The sequence below is a fragment of the Epinephelus fuscoguttatus genome, linkage group LG12 (assembly GCF_011397635.1).
Source record: "Epinephelus fuscoguttatus linkage group LG12, E.fuscoguttatus.final_Chr_v1".
In the NCBI taxonomy this organism is placed as follows: domain Eukaryota; kingdom Metazoa; phylum Chordata; class Actinopteri; order Perciformes; family Serranidae; genus Epinephelus; species Epinephelus fuscoguttatus.
The window spans coordinates 23,539,287-23,558,342 of record NC_064763.1 but is presented as its reverse complement, the minus strand read 5'-3'; the positions used below and the strand labels follow the sequence as shown (position 1 = coordinate 23,558,342).

The 19,056-nt window shown below is 39.7% G+C and overlaps 1 protein-coding gene across 1 annotated transcript; it reads left to right on the top strand.

The window, feature by feature from the left end:
• The first annotated feature begins 417 nt into the window (after positions 1–417).
• On the top strand, positions 418–16,119 carry dhx33 (DEAH (Asp-Glu-Ala-His) box polypeptide 33). Its single transcript, XM_049591896.1, has 12 exons — positions 418–765; positions 2,541–2,701; positions 2,854–3,081; positions 3,203–3,373; positions 6,092–6,277; positions 6,540–6,651; positions 11,668–11,827; positions 11,946–12,034; positions 12,117–12,244; positions 12,406–12,609; positions 12,690–12,776; positions 13,045–16,119. Exons 1-12 carry the CDS (start codon positions 555–557, stop codon positions 13,351–13,353), a joined length of 2,046 nt encoding a protein of 681 aa, XP_049447853.1. The 5' UTR covers positions 418–554; the 3' UTR covers positions 13,354–16,119.
• Positions 16,120–19,056: the final 2,937 nt, after the last annotated feature.

Genomic DNA, 19,056 nt, shown 5'->3' with positions numbered 1-19,056 from the left:
TGAAAAACCAATAAATATGTGTCCCGTGAATTTTACCTGCAACCTTTTTTTTTAACATTATATATTATATTGTTATATTATATATTATATATATATATATTAGAAGAACATACAAAATCTCGCAAAGGATGTGCGTAAAAATTAATAACAAAATATAATAGGCCAGGGGGAGATTAAATACATAAAAATAAGAATTTTAAAAATTAGTTAAAAAAAACAGACATACCAAATTTATCAAACGGGAGTAGACAACACTGAAAACAACAAAAAAAATTGTCAACACTTAACTGTCTTGCTCATATAATCTATATATAATCTTGCTGTCCTGCTTTTGCCTGACAGTCCTTATTCAGGTTAAAATTCACACCGAGTGATGACGTCAAACATCTGCGCCGACTTTCTACCACGTGGGGACGTTTTTGCAGAGGTAGCAAAACATCCGCAGTGACGCTCGCTCGTCTGTCAGTGAGCATGAAAAGAACTTTTCTTCTTTCTTTCTGACGTCCGAAGAATCTCCGCAAAGGTTCCGCCACCAGGGTCACTTTCTCCAGACCATGCCCCACGACCCCGACCCTCCTCCGGCGAAGAAATTCAAGCCGGGGTCTGTTTTCTTCCGTCTCGATAAGAAGAAACCTGGAATGCTGCTGCCTAGAAAGGGAAATGCAACCACTCCGATAGACGTCCAGAGGAAACAGCTTCCCATCTACCAGGCGAAACCTCAGCTGCTGAACCAACTGAGACAGCTGCACAATGCTATCCTCATAGGTGAGCTGCTACACTGCTAATGCTAATGCTGCTAACGTTAGCCGCTGCTGTGCAACAAGATTAACACTATTTTAGCCTTTTCCCGCTAAATAAGTGAGTTGTATCCAGTGGAGGGATGTAACCAAGTATATTTGCTATAGCACTGTACCATTTCGAGGTACTTGTGATGGAGTATTACCCTCTTATGCAACTTTATGATTCTCCACTACATCTCAGAGGGAGATATTCTGTAGTGTGATGCTAGGTAGATGGGCAGGAAGTGGGTATAGCCTCCTTTATAGTCCAATGGCTTTTTGGCTGATTGGTGTGTACACTGTCAACAGTGTTGGGGAGTAAATGGTCACAGTAATTACACTACAAAATAAATGCATTAGTAATCTGCTACAGTTACTGAGAAAAATCATGTAATTGAACTACAATTAGGCCTACTAAACAAAATGTTGGTGATCACAGAAGGGTTACATCTGAATATATTATTTTTCTGTAAACCATTAGTTCACATGTAGAATATGACATTTATTCTCTTGCTTTGCATCATTTTCGCAGTGCCTTCTTTTGGCACCGCCTAGATCCACCATTTTCAAGCTTTATCGCCAAGTTTTTGTTCTTTTTTCAACTTTGTATCTAATATATTTTCAATTATTCAATCAACAAAACATCAGGGGGAAACACTGCCTTCAGTTTACAACTTTGATACACGTCTTATGACTCGCTGACTAAATAACACCACATTCCTCTTATAGTCTGTCCTTTTATCCCAGCGTTGCACACGTGTCCTTGCTTTAGTCTTCAGGTGAAAGGTCAGTTTTTCCATGGAATATAAACTAAGCACAAAAAAAAGGGAAATTTGTATTTGGTAGATTATTTCTTTGTTGTAACAATGCTTCTTGGCAATAAATCTAACTCCGTTGGAAAACCTGTTTATTTCCCTTTTAAATGGTGCCACATTTGTAAGGAACATGCATTTGTCGGATGAGCAGTAGAACTGAGTATGTGGGTTGTGTCCATGAAGGAGTGCTGCTGTTTGTATTTTGTATATGGTGTGATAAAAAAAATCGAATTATATTCTTCCAGCCAAATTCTCTCTGGTGGAGGTTTGTTGCACGCTACAGATGGAACGCCACTCATTACCCCGACATATTAATATTCAGTTCTGCTTCCCATTTTGATTCACATACAAAATTTTCCTATCATTACATTTTACTTTATTGCCAAGTTTAAAACATGCATTGGAGAGGTAATCAAAAGCTAATTAAATGTGGTAAGGTACGCTACTTTGATGAAGTAGTTAAATAGTTGCATTACTTATTACATTTTTAACAGGGTGACTTGTTATCTGTAATCTATTACATTTCAAATGTAACCTTCCCAACACTGACTGCAAACAGCCAGAAAATGAAGAGTGTATACACAGGTATATGGGGTGTATACCCGTGTGTACACTCCTCTACACCACTTTAACAGTTGTACTTTTTGTTGCACTACATGTGTCTGCAGGCTGCAACCAGCTGATACACTCCTGTCAAGAATTTCTTCAGTGTTTATGTTTCAGAAGGTTTTTACCAGGAGCTGAATTAGCTGCAGAGGTTTCTTCCTCTCCAAAACAAACAGACCGTGTCATTAAAACTGGTGAAAAATCTGAATTCTTCTTCCACCACTGGTTACAGGACATCTTGGTGAACATTGTGTTTAGAAAAAGGCCCATCTTCCCTGCAGATTCATAGTGTATCACCTGAACTCTGTCCAACTTGACCCATTTCTCTCTCATCCATCAGGGGAGACCGGCTCTGGGAAGACCACTCAGATCCCCCAGTATCTGTATGAGGCCGGCATCGGACGACAGGGCATCATTGCCATCACTCAACCTCGTCGAGTTGCTGCAATCTCACTGGCAGGAAGGGTGGCAGAGGAGAAGAGGACTCAGCTTGGCAAGCTGGTATGCACGATAGACTCATTTAGCACGTACCTTCTTAGTCTGTTCTTTAAAATGTAGGCTTAGAGGTGCCCTTTGGACAAAAGCCTGAACTTAAATAGTAGCACCATTACTTAAAGTTCTACTGTGCTCTTAATGAACAAATTTCTTTTCAGGTTGGTTACACAGTGCGCTTTGAGGATGTCACCTCCTCTGAGACAAAGCTGAAGTTCATGACAGATGGCATGCTGCTGCGTGAGGCCATTGGAGACCCCTTGCTGCTGCGCTACACAGTGGTGGTCCTGGACGAAGCTCACGAGCGCACTGTGCACACTGATGTGCTGTTTGGCGTGGTCAAGACTGCTCAACGCAGGCGCAAAGAACTTAATAAGATTCCCCTGAAGGTAGGAGTTCTAGTAGTCCAGTCCCTTCACGTCATGTGACAAAAGCTGTGTTGATCTGTTTCAGCAGCTCATTTACCAAAACCTCAAACTGTCGCTTCTATGTTTTGTGTAACCTGCGCAGGTCATAGTGATGTCAGCCACGATGGATGTGGATTTGTTCTCAGAGTACTTCAACAAGTCACCTGTGCTGTACCTGGAGGGCAGGCAGCATCCCATTCAGATCTACTACACCAAGCAGCCCCAGTCGGACTACTTGCAGGCGGCACTCGTCTCCGTCTTCCAGATCCATCAGGTAGTCTGCAACAAGATAAAATGTTTGTGTTAGCAGTTTTACTGGGTTACTGAGGCTATTTTTGTATTGTAGTTGAGTGCATGGGACACTGTACAATTTCACTTATTTAAAATGAAAATGTGTCACCTTTTATGTGCCTGTCCTGTCAGTGTTGATGGAAAATGTAGTTGATTGAAGCAATAAATTTTGTTCCTCCTGCATCCTGTCATTTGACGTGACAGTGACGCAGCTGGAAGGAGGAAGAACTACAGGCTAACACATCTCAGACCAGGGGCTCAAAAACAAAACTTCCTTGTTCTCTTTGCTTTGCAGCAAAGCAGCTACGTTTTCAACAGCAAAAGTGGCATCCCGAAATATGAGAGCAAATGAATGAGGACACATTTTGAACTGGTTTTGCTGACTCTGATTTTCAGCTGTAGTTATTTGATCATGCGGCTGGAAAAATGCAGCTGAGACAGGCTGCAGCTGCATTACGCCAGGTTCACACAGAGGCAAAAGTGCCCTGAAGCCAACTGCCTGCTTCCTTTTAAATACTGAATGAGTATTTGTGTCACCTGTTTTTTGGCTGGGTGCTGTGGGCACAGCTCTGTGACCAGTCAGTATAGTGGGCACTGAGGAATTTATTCAGTGGACTACATTGACCAGGTGCAGGGCAGTATTGCCTATAAATAATATTGCATTAATTTTTAGGTTATATCACAATAAGTGACATTAAGAAATCTCCTCTAATCTACTGTAGACCACCAAAAGACTACACCACTTAAATAACTACTATTACAGTACAGTGTAATGAAGTGCTGATATAAAAAAGTTAAAGTATTGTAATTAAAAAGTTAAATGAATTGCTGTTATGAGGGCTGGGGGGAAAACAATACAGTATAGTATCACAATAATTTGCATGGCAATATTGTGTCGATACAGGGATCCCAAGTATTGATTTTTTGTCATGTAAATTATTAATAATGCAAATACAAATTAAAGTATTGGTAGCCCACAAAAGAATTAAAAAAATAAAATCAGTTGCTTTTTCAGTCCACTAGATTTTGATGCAGTAAAAATGATTGGATTGAGACCAACAGACTGAAAAAATTATCTCATCAGATAAAACGGATGTTGACAATGTTTTTGGGGGGAAATAATCTGCATTTGAAAAAAGGTAACAAATTGCAATATACGGTAAAGCAATACTCAGTGAATCATAAACTCACAATGGTCTTGTATAATGTAGTATTGTGATAATATTGTATCCTGGGTCCTCTGGTGATTCCCACCCCTAACTGTTGAAATAAAGTTAAATAATGTACTGTTGTAATCAAATTTAAGTACTATTATATAAGCGAAATACAGTACTATTACTATTAAGTTGAATTAGGTACTGCTGTGATAAACTTCAAAAAAGTAATGCTTTAATAACTTTTTTTTTTTCTTTTTAAGATATTTTTTGGGCGTTTTAGCCTTTAATTGATAGGACAGCTTAAGCGTGAAGGGGGAGAGAGAGGGAAGGACATGCAGCAAAGGGCCACAGGCTGGAGTCGAACCCGGGCCGCTGCGGCAACAACCTTGTACATGGGGCGCCTGCTGTACCACTAAGCCACCGACGCCCCGTGCTTTAATAACGTTAAATAATGTATATTTATAATAAAATGAAATAAAATACTGTTATAATAAAGATAAATAAAGCACTGCTATAATAAAATAATATTATAATGAAGTTAAATAAAGCACTTTAAAAAGGTATATAAAGTACTGTAATAATAACATACTGTCATAATAAATTTAAAGTACTGTTAAAATAAAATTAAATGAAGTACTGTTATAATAAATTCAATTAGTACTGTTTTTAAAAAAAGGTAAATAATGTACTGTAATAATAACATACTGTCATAATAAAGTTAAAGTACTGTTAAAATAAAATTAAATGAAGTACTGTTATAATAAAGTTAAATAAGGTACCTGTATAATAAATTTAATAAAAGTACGTTTTTTAAAAAGGTAAATAATGTATTGTAATAATAAAGTACTGTTGTAATAAAGTTAAATAAAGTACTGTTATAATAAAGTTAAATAAGGTACCTGTATAATAAATTTAATAAAAGTACGTTTTTTAAAAAGGTAAATAATATATTGTAATAATAAAGTACTGTTGTAATAAAGTTAAATAAAGTACTGTTATAATAAAGTTAAATAAGGTACTATAATTAAGTACTGTTTTTAAAAAAAGGTAATTAAAGTACTGTACTAATAAAGTACTGTTATAAAATTAAATTAAGTAATTAAAGTACTGTTATAATTATGTTAAACAAAGTACTGTTCTAAAGTTAAAGTAGTTATATCAGAGTGCTGTTATAATTAAGTTAAATGAAGCACTCTGGCAATAAACTAAATCAAAGCAAAACCACTGGTACTTTTATTCTGCAGCACACGGCTGGTCTCAGCATCTCACGTGTAACAAGCTGCGATGCATCGCTTACAATCGATGTATCGCCACGTCTACATGCACCATCAACTCTGATGAGACACCCACATTTAACCTTTAATCACTTATTTGTAATCAGTTGTGTTTCCATTTAAAATCAAAGCCAAAACAATAGACTCTGTCGCCTTTAGCATTATAAAACACAAACCTGTGAGGAAACAGCTTTCCTGGGTGCATGTTCACGTACTGTGATGATTCTCCTTGACGCTGGAACAGAACATGGTCTTGTTGTTTGCGCACAGGAGGCACCTCCGTCCCATGACATCTTAGTCTTCATGACGGGTCAGGAGGAGATCGAGGCTCTGGCGAGGACATGCCGGGACATCGCCAAGCATCTGCCCGACGGCTGCGGTCCCATGGTAGTTATCCCTTTGTACGCATCGCTGCCCCCAGCACAGCAGCTCAGGGTCTTCCAGCCCGCTCCCAAGGTAAAGGCAACAGGGAACATGCAGGAGAAACAGAGCAGTGTTGACAAAGGGACATGTTTGTGATAAAAAAAATAGCCACATTGTTTTCAGATGTGCAATCTGTGCACTGCTGTTGTCAACTGTTTACTGTTGCGTTAAAGGCTGAAGTGCCACATAAACAGTACCTCGTTTTCTTAACACTGTAAAGCCATATGTGTTGTAGCCAGATTATCTATATCACTGTGTACTTCATACAGAGTGTTGTCCTTTGTGCCACTTTCAGGGATGCAGGAAGGTCATCCTCTCAACCAACATTGCCGAGACATCAGTCACAATCTCTGGGATCAAATTCGTCATAGACACGGGGATGGTGAAGGCCAAACGTTTCAACCCTGGTTAGATGATTCAGTCTTTTCTCACATTCACATTCTCATATCCGTGTTAAAGGGTAACGTTGGTATTTCTCAACCTGGACCCTTTTTCCATGTTTTAGTGTGTAAGTGACCGAGAGGAGCAACAATTTTAAATTGGTCCAGTGTTGAGCGAGAGGAAACGGGCTGCAGTGTAACCACTAGCAGCATGTTTGCAGCGTCATTGTGCATCTCCTTAAAGTGCTGTTTTTGCCACTGACAGGCTCCAATTGCTATTACAAGTGTCTGACAGCATTATGGAGAGGATCCCTCCAGAGAAATACATTTTGTTAAAGAGTGAGTTTTATTTTGTTTAGACAGAAACATCCCTGAAACCGCCATCACCAAACCCACCAGACTTCATTTAAATAACCAGTAATTTAAGTATGTATAGAGTCAGCATATTTTCACATCTGACTGGGCACATTAAGGGTTTATTTCAACCAATCCAGAGCTGGTGGTTGTTGTAACAGTGGAAATACAAATCAAGATGGTTTTTGTGAGTTTTATTTTGTTTCCATTGACTTTAAATGAAGTGTGTTTTATGATGATAAAATTGCTGTTTAATTCAATGGAGTCTGGTGGGTTTGACGATGGAGATTTTGGGGCCATTTCTGGTTTAAAAAAGGAACCTACTATTTAACAAAAAGGTCTATCTCTGTATGGATCCTTTCTATAGTGGTCTCAGACACTTATATTAACAATCTGAGCCTGTCGGTGACAAAAACATGCACGTTCAGTGGACCTACAGTGACAGCGTGAATGCGTCTGGAGTGATGACATTGCAGCCTGTTTCGGCATCACCGTCTCTCGCTCAATACTGGTTAGTATCAGTCACTTAGACACAAAAACATGAGAAAAAAGAAGGCCAAGTTGAAAAATAGGGAAGCTACTTTTTAAGGCCTACAAAGTTACAAGAGTCCAGTACTTTGCAGAAAGCAGTGATTGGAGAAAAGTCCCAAAATTTGAACAAATTCCTGAATTTCTAATTTCCCTTTGGAGGGGCCCCCCCTAATGTGGGAACCACTGCACTAAACAATCAAACAAAGTCATACTGTATATAATAATAGATCAGTCACAGGGGCCAGTTTTTATGGAGGACAAAAATTGACTGAAATATAAATTCAATTCAATTCAATTCAATTTTATTTATAAAGCCCAATATCACAAATCACAATTTGCCTCACAGGGCTTTACAGCATACGACATCCCTCTGTCCTTATGACCCTCACAGCGGATAAGGAAAAACTCCCCCAAAAAAACCCTTTAACGGGGGAAAAAAACAGTAGAAACCTCAGGAAGAGCAACTGAGGAGGGATCCCTCTTCCAGGATGGACAGACGTGCAATAGATGTCGTACAGAACAGATCAGCATAACAAATTAACAGTAATCCGTAGGCCATGACACAATGAGACAGAGAGAGAGAGAGAGAGAGAGAGAGAGAGAGAGAGATGCAAGTAATGACAGTAGCTTACAACAGTATACAAGTGTGACAATAGTCATATGTGTATAATAACAGTAGAAGTATGACTAATGACTAATGATGGCAGCAGCAGCAGGAGGCATCTGGCAGGACCACGGCAGCAGCACAACCACACACGTCACGCTGTCCAGGCACCGCTGTGATATGAGTTAATCTGAGAGACAGTGGAGCACAAAGGCTCCGGAGAAGAAGCCGAGATAGTGACATCCAGAATGGCCGAGTTAGCTAGATGCAGTAATAGAATGAGAGAGAGAGAGAGAGAGAGAGAGAGAGAGAGAGAGAGAGAGAGAGAGAGAGAGAGAGAGAGAGAGAGGGTGTCTGCCTCCCGGACCGCAACAGGAAGATGATTCCACAGGAGAGGAGCCTGATAGCTGAAGGCTCTGGCTCCTGATCTACTTTGGAGACTTTAGGGACCACGAGTAACCCTGCGTTCTCAGGCGCAGTGTTCTGGTGGGATAATATGGCACTATGAGCTCTCTAAGATATGATGGAGCTTGACCATTTAGAGCTTTATAAGTTAACAGTAGGATTTTAAATTCAATTCTGGATTTTACAGGGAGCCAGTGCAGAGAAGCTAAAACAGGAGAAATATGATCTCGTTTCTTAGTTCCTGTTAGTACACGTGCTGCTGCATTCTGAATTAGCTGGAGAGTTTTTAAGGACTTACTAGAGCTACCTGATAATAGAGAGTTACAGTAATCCAGCCTTGAGGTAACAAAAGCGTGGACCAATTTTTCTGCATCTTTTTGGGTCAGGATAGGCCTAATTTTCGCAATATTACGCAGATGAAAAAATGCAGTCCGTGAGGTTTGTTTTAAATGAGAATTAAAGACAAATCTTGATCAAATATTACTCCGAGGTTTCTTACGGTAGTGCTAGAGGCCAGAGCAATGCCATCTAGAGAAACTATGTCATCAGATAAAGAGTCTCTGAGTTGTTTGGGGCCAAGAACAATAACTTCAGTTTTGTCTGAATTTAACATCAGGAAATTGGTGCTCATCAAGGTTTTTATGTCTTTAAGGCAGTTATGGAGTTTAGTTAATTGATTACTTTCTTCTGGCTTCATCGATAAATACAACTGTGTATCATCCGCATAACAATGGAAATTTATAGAGTGATTTCTAATGATGTTACCTAGAGGAAGCATATACAGAGTAAATAGGATTGGTCCGAGCACAGAACCTTGCGGAACTCCAAAACAAACTTTTGATGCGTAAGGATGGTTCATTATGAGCGTCAACAAACTGAAAAGCGATCAGATAAATAAGATTTAAACCAACAGTGCTGAAACTTTTTTAGGCCAATTAAGTGATCCAGTCTCTGCAGTAGAATTTGATGGTCAATTGTGTCAAACGCACTAAGATCTAATAAAACAAGTACAGAGACAAGTCCTTTGTCTGAAGCAATCAGAAGGTCATTTGTAATTTTAACTAGTGCTGTCTCAGTGCTATGATGCACTCTAAATCCTGACTGAAATTCCTCAAATAGATTATTATCCTGGAGAAAATCACACAGCTGGTCTGCGACTACTTTCTCAAGGATCTTTGACATAAAGGGAAGATTAGATATTGGTCTATAGTTGGCTAACACCTCTGGATCCAGGGTGGGCTTTTTTAGTAGAGGTTTAATTACAGCTACCTTAAAAGACTGTGGTACATAGCCTGTTAATAAGGATATATTGATCATATCTAATATATGAGTGTTAACTAAAGGAAAGCCCTCCTTAAGTAGCCTAGTTGGGATGGGGTCTAAGAGACACGTTGATGATTTAGATGAAGAAATCAATGCGGTCAATTCTTGAAGAGAAATTGGGGAGAAGCAATCTAAATATATATTATGTTTTACAGCTGTGTTTGAGGTTAGATAGGTACTATCTGAGGACAGGAGGTCATGAATTTTGCCTCTAATAGTTAGAATTTTTGTCATTAAAAAAGCTCATAAAATCATTACTGCTAAGGGCTAAAGGAATACAAGGCTCAATAGAGCTCTGACTCTCAGTCAGCCTGGCTACAGTGCTGAAAAGAAACCTGGGGTTGTTCTTATTGTCTTCTATTAATGCTGAGTAATAGTTTGCTCTGGCATTGCGGAGGCCCCTCTTATAAGTTTTGAGACTGTCTGTCCAGATTAAATGAGATTCAAGAGTTGTTCGCAGCGAGCCTACAGCGCTATCGACAAAATGATCAAAGTCGGTACAGGAAACCTCTGTTACTGAGGGACTTGGTATTGAATTTAATGACGGAGTAATCTTTTCCTTAAATTTTGCGACAGCACTATCTGATAAACATCTAGTATAGTAACTGTTGCTGAGTGGCGTGTAATCGAGTAAAAAGAAATCAAAAGTAATCAGATAATGATCCGATAACGAGGGATTCTGTGGAAAGACTTTTAGATTATCAATTTCAATTCCATACGTCAGAACTAGATCGAGGGTATGGCTAAAACAGTGAGTAGGTTCATGTACACCCTGACTGAAGCCAATGGAGTCTAATAATGAGATAAACGCAGTAGCCAGGGAGTCATTATCAACGTCGACATGAATGTTAAAATCGCCTACAATAATAACTTTATCTGATTTAAGAACTAAACTGGATAAAAACTCTGAGAATTCAGATACAAATTCAGAATACGGGCCAGGAGCACGGTACACTATAACAAATAAAAGTGGCTGCGAGGTTTTCCAGGTCGGATGTAAAAGACTAAGAACGAGGCTTTCAAATGAATTATAATCTAGTTTAGGTTTAGGGCTGATTAACAGGCTAGAGTTAAAAATGGCTGCAACTCCCCCTCCTCGGTCGCTGCCTCGAGGAATGTGGGTATTACTATGACTGGGAGGAGTGGACTCATTTAGACTAACATATTCATCTGGACACAGCCAGGTTTCAGTGAGACTGAGTAAATCAATATGATTATCTGATATTAATTCGTTTACTAACACTGCTTTAGACGATAGAGACCTGATATTTAACAGTCCGCATTTAATTCTCCTGTTTTGTCTTTCTGTCACAAAATTAATTAATGTATAAATGAATAAATTAATAAATACTGAAGTATAAATACATACAAAAATGAATATAGAAAAAATAATTGTATGCACAAGCAAACAAGTAAATGTTAAATGATTTATTTATTTAAATGATTAAATGATAATAAATAAATAAATGTTTAAATAAATACAAGATGAATAAATACAGAAATAAATACATGTAGAAAAAGATTTAAGATATTTATGTATTTATGTCCTGTTTAAATTTCAACTTTTATGCATTTGTACCTTAATCTGTTTATATCTATATTTATTCAAATATTTTCTTTATTATTAATTATTTTATCATTTATTTATTTCTGTATTTATTCATTTATTTATAAATGGTTAAGTCATTTTTGTCGTCACATCTTACATCTGATACTTTTCGCATATTTCACTTTTGTGCTTTACACACTACAGTATCCACAGTGGTGTTTTTGTTGTTGAGGTATTCTGCTCTGATCTTATTGCACTTGTGCTGTGTGACTCTCAGACAGCGGGCTGGAGGTGCTGGCGGTGCAGCGGGTTTCTAAAGCCCAGGCGTGGCAGCGAGCGGGCCGGGCTGGCAGGGAGGACTCCGGCTCCTGCTATCGTCTCTACACCGAGCAGGAGTTTGACAATCTCATCCCGATGACTGTGCCTGAGATCCAGAGGTAGATAATAAAGCTCCGTATGTGCTGATCCGCAGGAATCTGTCCCACATTTTGATTTATTTAGGTCAGTGTGATTGAACGGCCTGTTCCTCTGTGTGTTTGTGTGTGTGCGCTGCAGGTGTAACATAGCCGGTGTGATGCTGCAGCTCATGGCTCTGGGGATTCCAGATGTGATGAATTTTGATTTCATGTCCAAGCCTTCCCCAGGTAACATGCTATTGATCACGAGTCACTGTGCATCATCCAGTCGTGTTGGTAGGTCGTAGTAACCTGTTGTTGTTTATCCCAGAGGCCGTTCGCACTGCTGTGGAGCATTTAGAGCTGCTGGGGGCTGTGGAGAGGAAGGAGGGGCAGGTTCTCCTCACTGCTCTGGGAAAGAAGATGGCAAGCTTCCCTCTGGAGCCTCGATACGCTAAGGTAAAAAGTGCAAGGGGATGCATAGCATTATGCACCGCGTGTGCTGCAGGGTTCTGACTGAAAGTGACAGCCCGCGACCCACAGCACCACATGGGTCACACGCGTAACCCAGACTGAATTCGGTGTAACATTCCCCCTGCCTTGTTTGCTCCGTCTCACAGACCATCCTGTTGTCCCCTGACTACTCCTGTTCTGAAGAGATTCTGAGCATCGTGTCTCTGCTATCAGTGGACACGGTGCTGTATAACCCTCCTGCCCGGCGGGAAGAGGTGCTCGCTGCACGCAAGAAGTTCTCCTCCAGTGAAGGAGACCACATGACACTGCTCAACATTTACAGAGCGTTCAAGAAAGTCAGTGGTAATAAGGTGAGTAGAGCTGGACTGGTCTAGATATCAAATGATGTTGCTGAGCTGCCATGTAATCATGTGTATGTGTTCTGTTAAAGGAGTGGTGTCGAGAGAACTTTGTCAACAGCAGGAACATGGGTCTGGTGAAAGAAGTCCAGGCGCAACTCAGAGATATCTGCCTTAAGGTACACATCTGAAAATCCTTATGAGTGTATGTGAATGTTCTATGTAGGGCAGGACACAGGAATATCACCTAAAATCAGTATCATAATTAAGTGTCACATTGACCTCAGTGCATGAAACAAGATTCTCCATTCTCTGCATCCCCAATACTGTTTCTCAGGGCTTCTGTAGTCTGCTGTGTAGGCAGCGGCCCATTCAACCTTATTGATAACTAACAGATTAACCACCACTAAATCACCATTTTGAACAAACACTGTTCTGCTTCACCAGCTCAATTTGAAGCTGGAGTCATGTGGGGCGGACACAGGGAATGTTCGCCGCTGCCTCGCCCACGGGATGTTCGTCAACGCCGCGGAGCTCCAACCTGACGGCAGCTACTTGGCTCTGGACACCCACCAGCCCGTGGCCATCCACCCCTCCTCCGTCCTTTTCCAGGGCAAGCCAGCATACGTAGTCTTCAACGAGCTGCTGCACACCTCCCGCTGCTACATGAGAGACCTGTGTTTGGTGGACGCCGACTGGCTGCTGGACGCAGCGCCAGAGTACTTTGGCCGCAAACTGCACCCCACCAAGAGCTAGCCAATAGAGAAACAGGACTGAAGTAAATCTCTGCAAGGACACCTTCCTCAAATCACCCAGTGACAATAAAACTGGAAAACGTACTCTCTTCACAGCTGATTTCAAATCAGAACAGAACATTTTCTGTGCAGTAAACTGCTCTGGATTTCACTACCTCCCAGTTGACAAGCATTTGACACGTGTCACTGCAGCAGAAATCTGCATATTGAGGCCTCACAACTTTGACTTCCTGTAAGACTGTAATTCAGATTTTATAAACTTTGTTTCTTCTGCCTGTTAGTATTTCATCTTGCCATGTTGCCACCTGTTAAAAGGAGTACTTCACCCAAAAAATGACCATTTGTATACAAATAACTCTCCGTGTTACCTTGAATTTGTTAATTTTTCTTGCGTGCTTGCACAGTGAACAAGGAATCCAAAATAGATGAACATTCGTCATGAATTTTCAAAAACCAGTTTACAAACTCAGTACTTTCCAAACAGATGCATTTTTGCTAAAACTTTAGTTCTTATAACTGAACTAAAAGTGAAACTTAGGAGCCATACACATGCCGCGTCTTAAACTGCCTGGAAAACACGAGGTTGTGTGCTGGGTGCTACTTTTTTGCTTTTTTTTGTGCCAGCTTTCAAGAGCGCAGCGGCCAGTTGGGTCTTAGGTTGCTAAGCCACCTCAACTAACACTATACCATAGCCCATTTACCTGACATCCTGAGTGCAGAGCTGATCTTCTTCCAGGAGCTGTTTATAAGTGTGTAGGCCTATCATCCGTGGGACAGATGTAAAGCTCTGGCAGCCCTGCACTAAAATGATCAACTTCTCCATATTTATCGATATATCAATATTTAAAGATATCTGTTGGCGGTGTGCGCCACTGCTTTCCAAAAGTTGAACTTGGTTTATCTCAAAGCACAGCCATTGCGCCTTTAAAATGGGCTCTTGGGAACGTGTGCGCACCGCAGTGGCGTCGTTCTGGCGTTTGAGTGCGCCTGCCACGCGTCTACACTGAAAACAATGAATTTGAAGGCGTAAAAAACACAGCATGTGTACGGCCTCTTATCTATGCTCTCTTCAAAGCCAGACTTCACTGACAAAGACAGTAATTTTACCTCACTGAAGTTACGCGGGAGCTGCTGGTCTACCACTGCCTCAATCAGTCAGTTTATTTGCATTAATGTGTGACTTTGGTGAATTTGAACATACCCTTTAAAACAGCGAAGTCACACAACAACAAAAACAAACTCACCGAACGAGGCAGCAGTAGACCAGCAGCTCTCGTTTCCAGCAAGGTAAAATTACTATTTTTGTCAATGGAGTCTGGCTTTAAAGAGAGCATAGATAAGTTTTACTTCCAGTTTCTGTCAGAAAAGGACGTCTCTTTAGGAAGTACTGAGCATACGACTTGATAAATGAGACTTGGATTATACTGCACAGGTTGTGTGAGGTGAGAGTTTCTTAACGGATGTTTCAAAGTAGTTTTGCTGTAGTTAAACATGGACCCTGATTACGTCAGTTCGCATTCTCTCTTCACCGTGGAGGCATGCCAGAAAAACAAAGTTTATCTCATAAATTCAATGTAACACACAGTGAGTAACTGATACACAAATGATCATTTTGAGGGTGAAGTATTCCTTTAACACTCAAAAAACTCTTTCTGAGGTGTCATGCATCATTTCTTGCAACATTTGCATGCATTTTAATCGCACAGATAACCTCACAGGAGCAGGTCTTTAAGAAGCGTTGTCTGATATGATTTATCTGTTCATTCTTTCTTAAAAAATCAAATCAGACTCGATAGAATGCCACTCTCCATATGTTATTCTCACAAAGTATAGCACTTAATTCTTAAGCCATGTAACCAACAATATTCAGACAGCACTAGTCGACTGGCTCATGGTTCTGTCAGTGTCATTTTGAATAGTAATGAGGAGTTAAAGCAGTCAGGTCTTAAGCTTTCCCACCATGTTGTTTTGGATTTATACAAAGTGGTCTTAAAGGGTTTTATATATGCAAGGACAGTAGATTTGTCTTAATCTATGAGGTTATGGAAATACAAGAAAATCACCAAAGTTGGAGTTAGAATATGAGGTTTTTATGACACGACTTCACTTTTATATTTACTCTACATGCAGCACTTGTCTTGTCAGCTTGTGCATGCCTGTTTTCCCCCACATCTATGATTGTATCACCAGTTCCCCCCGAAATACATACACATCAGGAGAAGTAGCATGCCTTATTCTCCAGGTTCTACTCTTTGCTGTTGTATGTTACTCAGCCCGTACACAGACTAACCACAGATGTATGCTGACAACATATGTATGCAATGCATGGAGATTCTAGTTAATGATCTGACCCCTCAGGTCTTTCATACTTTGTAGAATGTAAATCACACTATGTTTAGAAATAGGATGGATGCCCCTTTTGTCTTTTCTTTTTTACACTGGACTCAGGACTGTACAATATATACTGTAACCTGAATACAATACATAACTATTTCTGACTATTAAAAATACCAAATGCATCTGGGGTAGAGAGTCATCAGACTATGTCACAAAGAGGTTGTGTTCAGTGCTTACTTTTTCAGTCACAACGGAACAGTAGACCATTTGAGATCTGCATGTTATGAAGTTTGTAGGATTAAATGCACGCCTTTGATGATTTTATTATGAGTATATTTAATATGATTTGTTAAAGTCTTACATAACCACTATTGATATAATTTCTAATAAAATCCAGTCACTGTCCCTCCGAACGAGTCTGCATGTGGAGAGTAAAGACGCAGAGGCCCAGTGGGATTTTACACACTCCCATAGATCTGTGAGTGTCTGTTAAGGGGCTGTTGTACAACATCAGACCCGGGGCCTGCTCTGTAAAGTGAGTTGACCAAATAAACCAGGCTTATTTCAGATAATTGATTCAGTTTCATAAAGCAAATTTGACATAGTTAAAGCTCAGTTTCTGTGGCAAGTTATGCTGGGAAACTGTGCTGGTCTGGGGCAGGATAACTATTGGGCTAAGCCTGCCCCGTAAGGAAAGCCAAGATTTTCCCACTGGCTTTATGCTGCCATAGTATTTTCATTTAAAACCACTATTAGTCAAAAATCAGCTTACATTAAAGCTGCAAGCAGCGATGAACCCTCGACCCCCACACACGTCGAGGGTATTGGCAGGACATTGGCTGATGCCACACTTAATTTCTGTGAACCATTTTGTAGCCTACCATTTTCTGTGTCCACTATGTGGTGCTGCAGAACACATTTATTAAAAGTCCTGTAAATCAATTGTAGACCACACTACACATTAGGTAAATCAAAAGGTAAGTGTCTGAAAAGACATGGTTCCTGTTGCCTGAAGGTGGTGCAATCACCATGACACCTAATGTGCATGTAGTTGGCTTCAGGCCTGGAGCCTTATAAAACGTGACGTTCGGGGCAGGCACGCCATGCACAAAGGCCTCGTCCTTGCTGCAGTGGCCAGGGCTGGATCCCAGCCCACGGCCCCACACCATTCCCCACGTCCACCAAAGGCAAAAATGCCCCAAAAAAATCTTTTGAAAAGTTTAGGGCAGATTGGACCATGTATGCTGGTGTTACAAAGCACTTCCTGTTTGGTGGTGACACATAGAAATTTGATGCCTCGCCACGGTCACACGTTTCGATGAAAACTCAAGCTTCAAGCAACTTTTGATGTGAAAGGTCTTTAGATGGTACAGACAAAATTTGAAGTCAGTCGGATCTAATCTGTAGAAGGAGTTTGTTAAAGTACGACCCCTGGAAATGGCCAACAGTGCAACTAAATTACACATTTAATTAAATGGCTGACTCCCTGTTGAGTTTAGGGTATGGCTCCAAGAGACTTTTTTGTACGTCTTGGGGTGTCACACGTGTCTACCAAGTTTCGTACATGTCAGTGAAACCAGCTCCAGGGGCAACTTTGTAGAACTTTGGTAGGGGGCGCGACTGAGCCATTTTGTGACACCTGTTATCCAGACCCATATCAGATGTAAATCTTTCACCAGTTCTGATGTGTGTGCAAAGTTTCACGAGTTTTCAAGCACCTTAAGCCCTTCAAAATGTGATTCTTTCAGTTTCAATAGGGCCTTTGCGACTGCCTGCGGTCAGTGCTCGGGCCCTAATAAAAAGTAAATTGAATATCTTATACAATGATAAATGATAAGTTACAAATCTGCCTCAGAAACGAAAGCTTAAATGAGTTTAATGTGTGTATACAATGATGACAAAGTGATACATTCATTCCACTGATATTTTATCAGGACAGAGGAGAACTGAAGTGTTGCTGTGAGGTGTTAGAAAACAGCTCCATCTCCTGGCAGCAGGGCTTCATGTCTAAGTGATGCAACTGATTCACCTTATTACACTGAAAAATACTTCAGTGAGAATGATGCAACTCCTTCCTGCAGGATGTCCACTGTAGCCAGAACTGATTTCATGGATTTTGGATTCGATGGCGCAGCAGATGTTATTGGGTCAGAAACCATTCTGATTATATGAGAGACAGCCCGTCCTTGTTGGGATGATGCCGGCCTTATTTACATGTATGTGCCCTCTCTTTTCTGGTGGACAGATGCCGCATTTACTCTCTTTTATCAGGAGTCATGGAGAGATAAATTATATGCAGACACAGGTATATAGAGTTTCCTGGCATGGGTCCTTTTACCTTCTTTATGCATAGACGTAATGTCTCTCTTGTTTAATGCACTCTACAACAAAGAGTTTTGGCAAAGAGACATTTATTGTACTATTTTGTTATGATAATGATATTATCATAATATGACTTTTATTATTAATATTACCAGAAATAAGATGTTTTTGTTCTCTCTATTAATGGATTTGGAGCTCAGCCAGCATGAAATAAATGATCTGTTTTTTCCACATTTGTGTTGTTGTAGCATAAGTGACTGTTAACTACATCAACTTTAAATTTTACAATAATAATATGACAGCCCATTTCTGCCAGTGTGATGCTAAAAAAGATCCTGTAAGTCATAATGAGAAACTTTCTCAAAGTAGCGATTTCTTAAAAAAATAATGATCCGTTATCTCAAAAATAATGGGAAGCTTTCCCAAAATAATGACTGGGTATCTCAAAAAAATAATGAGTTAGTGTCTGAAAATAATGAGTCAGTAGCCCATTTCAAAATCCTGAGAAACTTTGTCAAAATAATGACATAGTATCTCAAAATATTGACTTTATTATCTCAAAAACAATGAGAAACTTTACTGAAACAATAACTTAGTATCTCAAAATAATTAGTGACTCAAACTGATGACAAACTTTCTCAAAATGATGACTTAGTATCTCAAAAATAGTGGGAAGCTTTATCAAAATGATTAATTAGTTTCTCAAAATAATGACAAAATTATCTGAAATAATGACCTAGTATCTCAAATAATTAGTGACTGAAAATGATGACAAACGTTCTCAAAATAATGACTATATATCTCAGAATTAATGTGTTAGTTTCCCAAAATAATGAGTTAGTAGCCTGTCTCAAAATCCTGAGAAACATTTTCAATATTGTGACATATCTCAAAATAATGATATTGTATCTAAATAATGGGAAGCTTTATCAAAACAATTAATCCGTGCCTTAAAATAATGAGAACATTTCTTGAAACAATTACTTAGTATCTTTAAACATTTAGTAACTCAAAATGATGACAAAGGTTCTCAAAATAATGACTT

What these genes read in the sequence shown, in the direction of transcription:
- dhx33 (XM_049591896.1), top strand. Translation starts at nt 555, where the DNA reads ATGCCCCACGACCCCGACCCTCCTCCGGCGAAGAAATTCAAGCCGGGG. An exon ending in GGCCAAACGTTTCAACCCTG is followed by an intron (nt 6,652 to 11,667) that starts GTTAGATGATTC and finishes TGTGACTCTCAG; the next exon opens with ACAGCGGGCTGGAGGTGCTG. An exon ending in TGGAGCCTCGATACGCTAAG is followed by an intron (nt 12,245 to 12,405) that starts GTAAAAAGTGCA and finishes TCCGTCTCACAG; the next exon opens with ACCATCCTGTTGTCCCCTGA.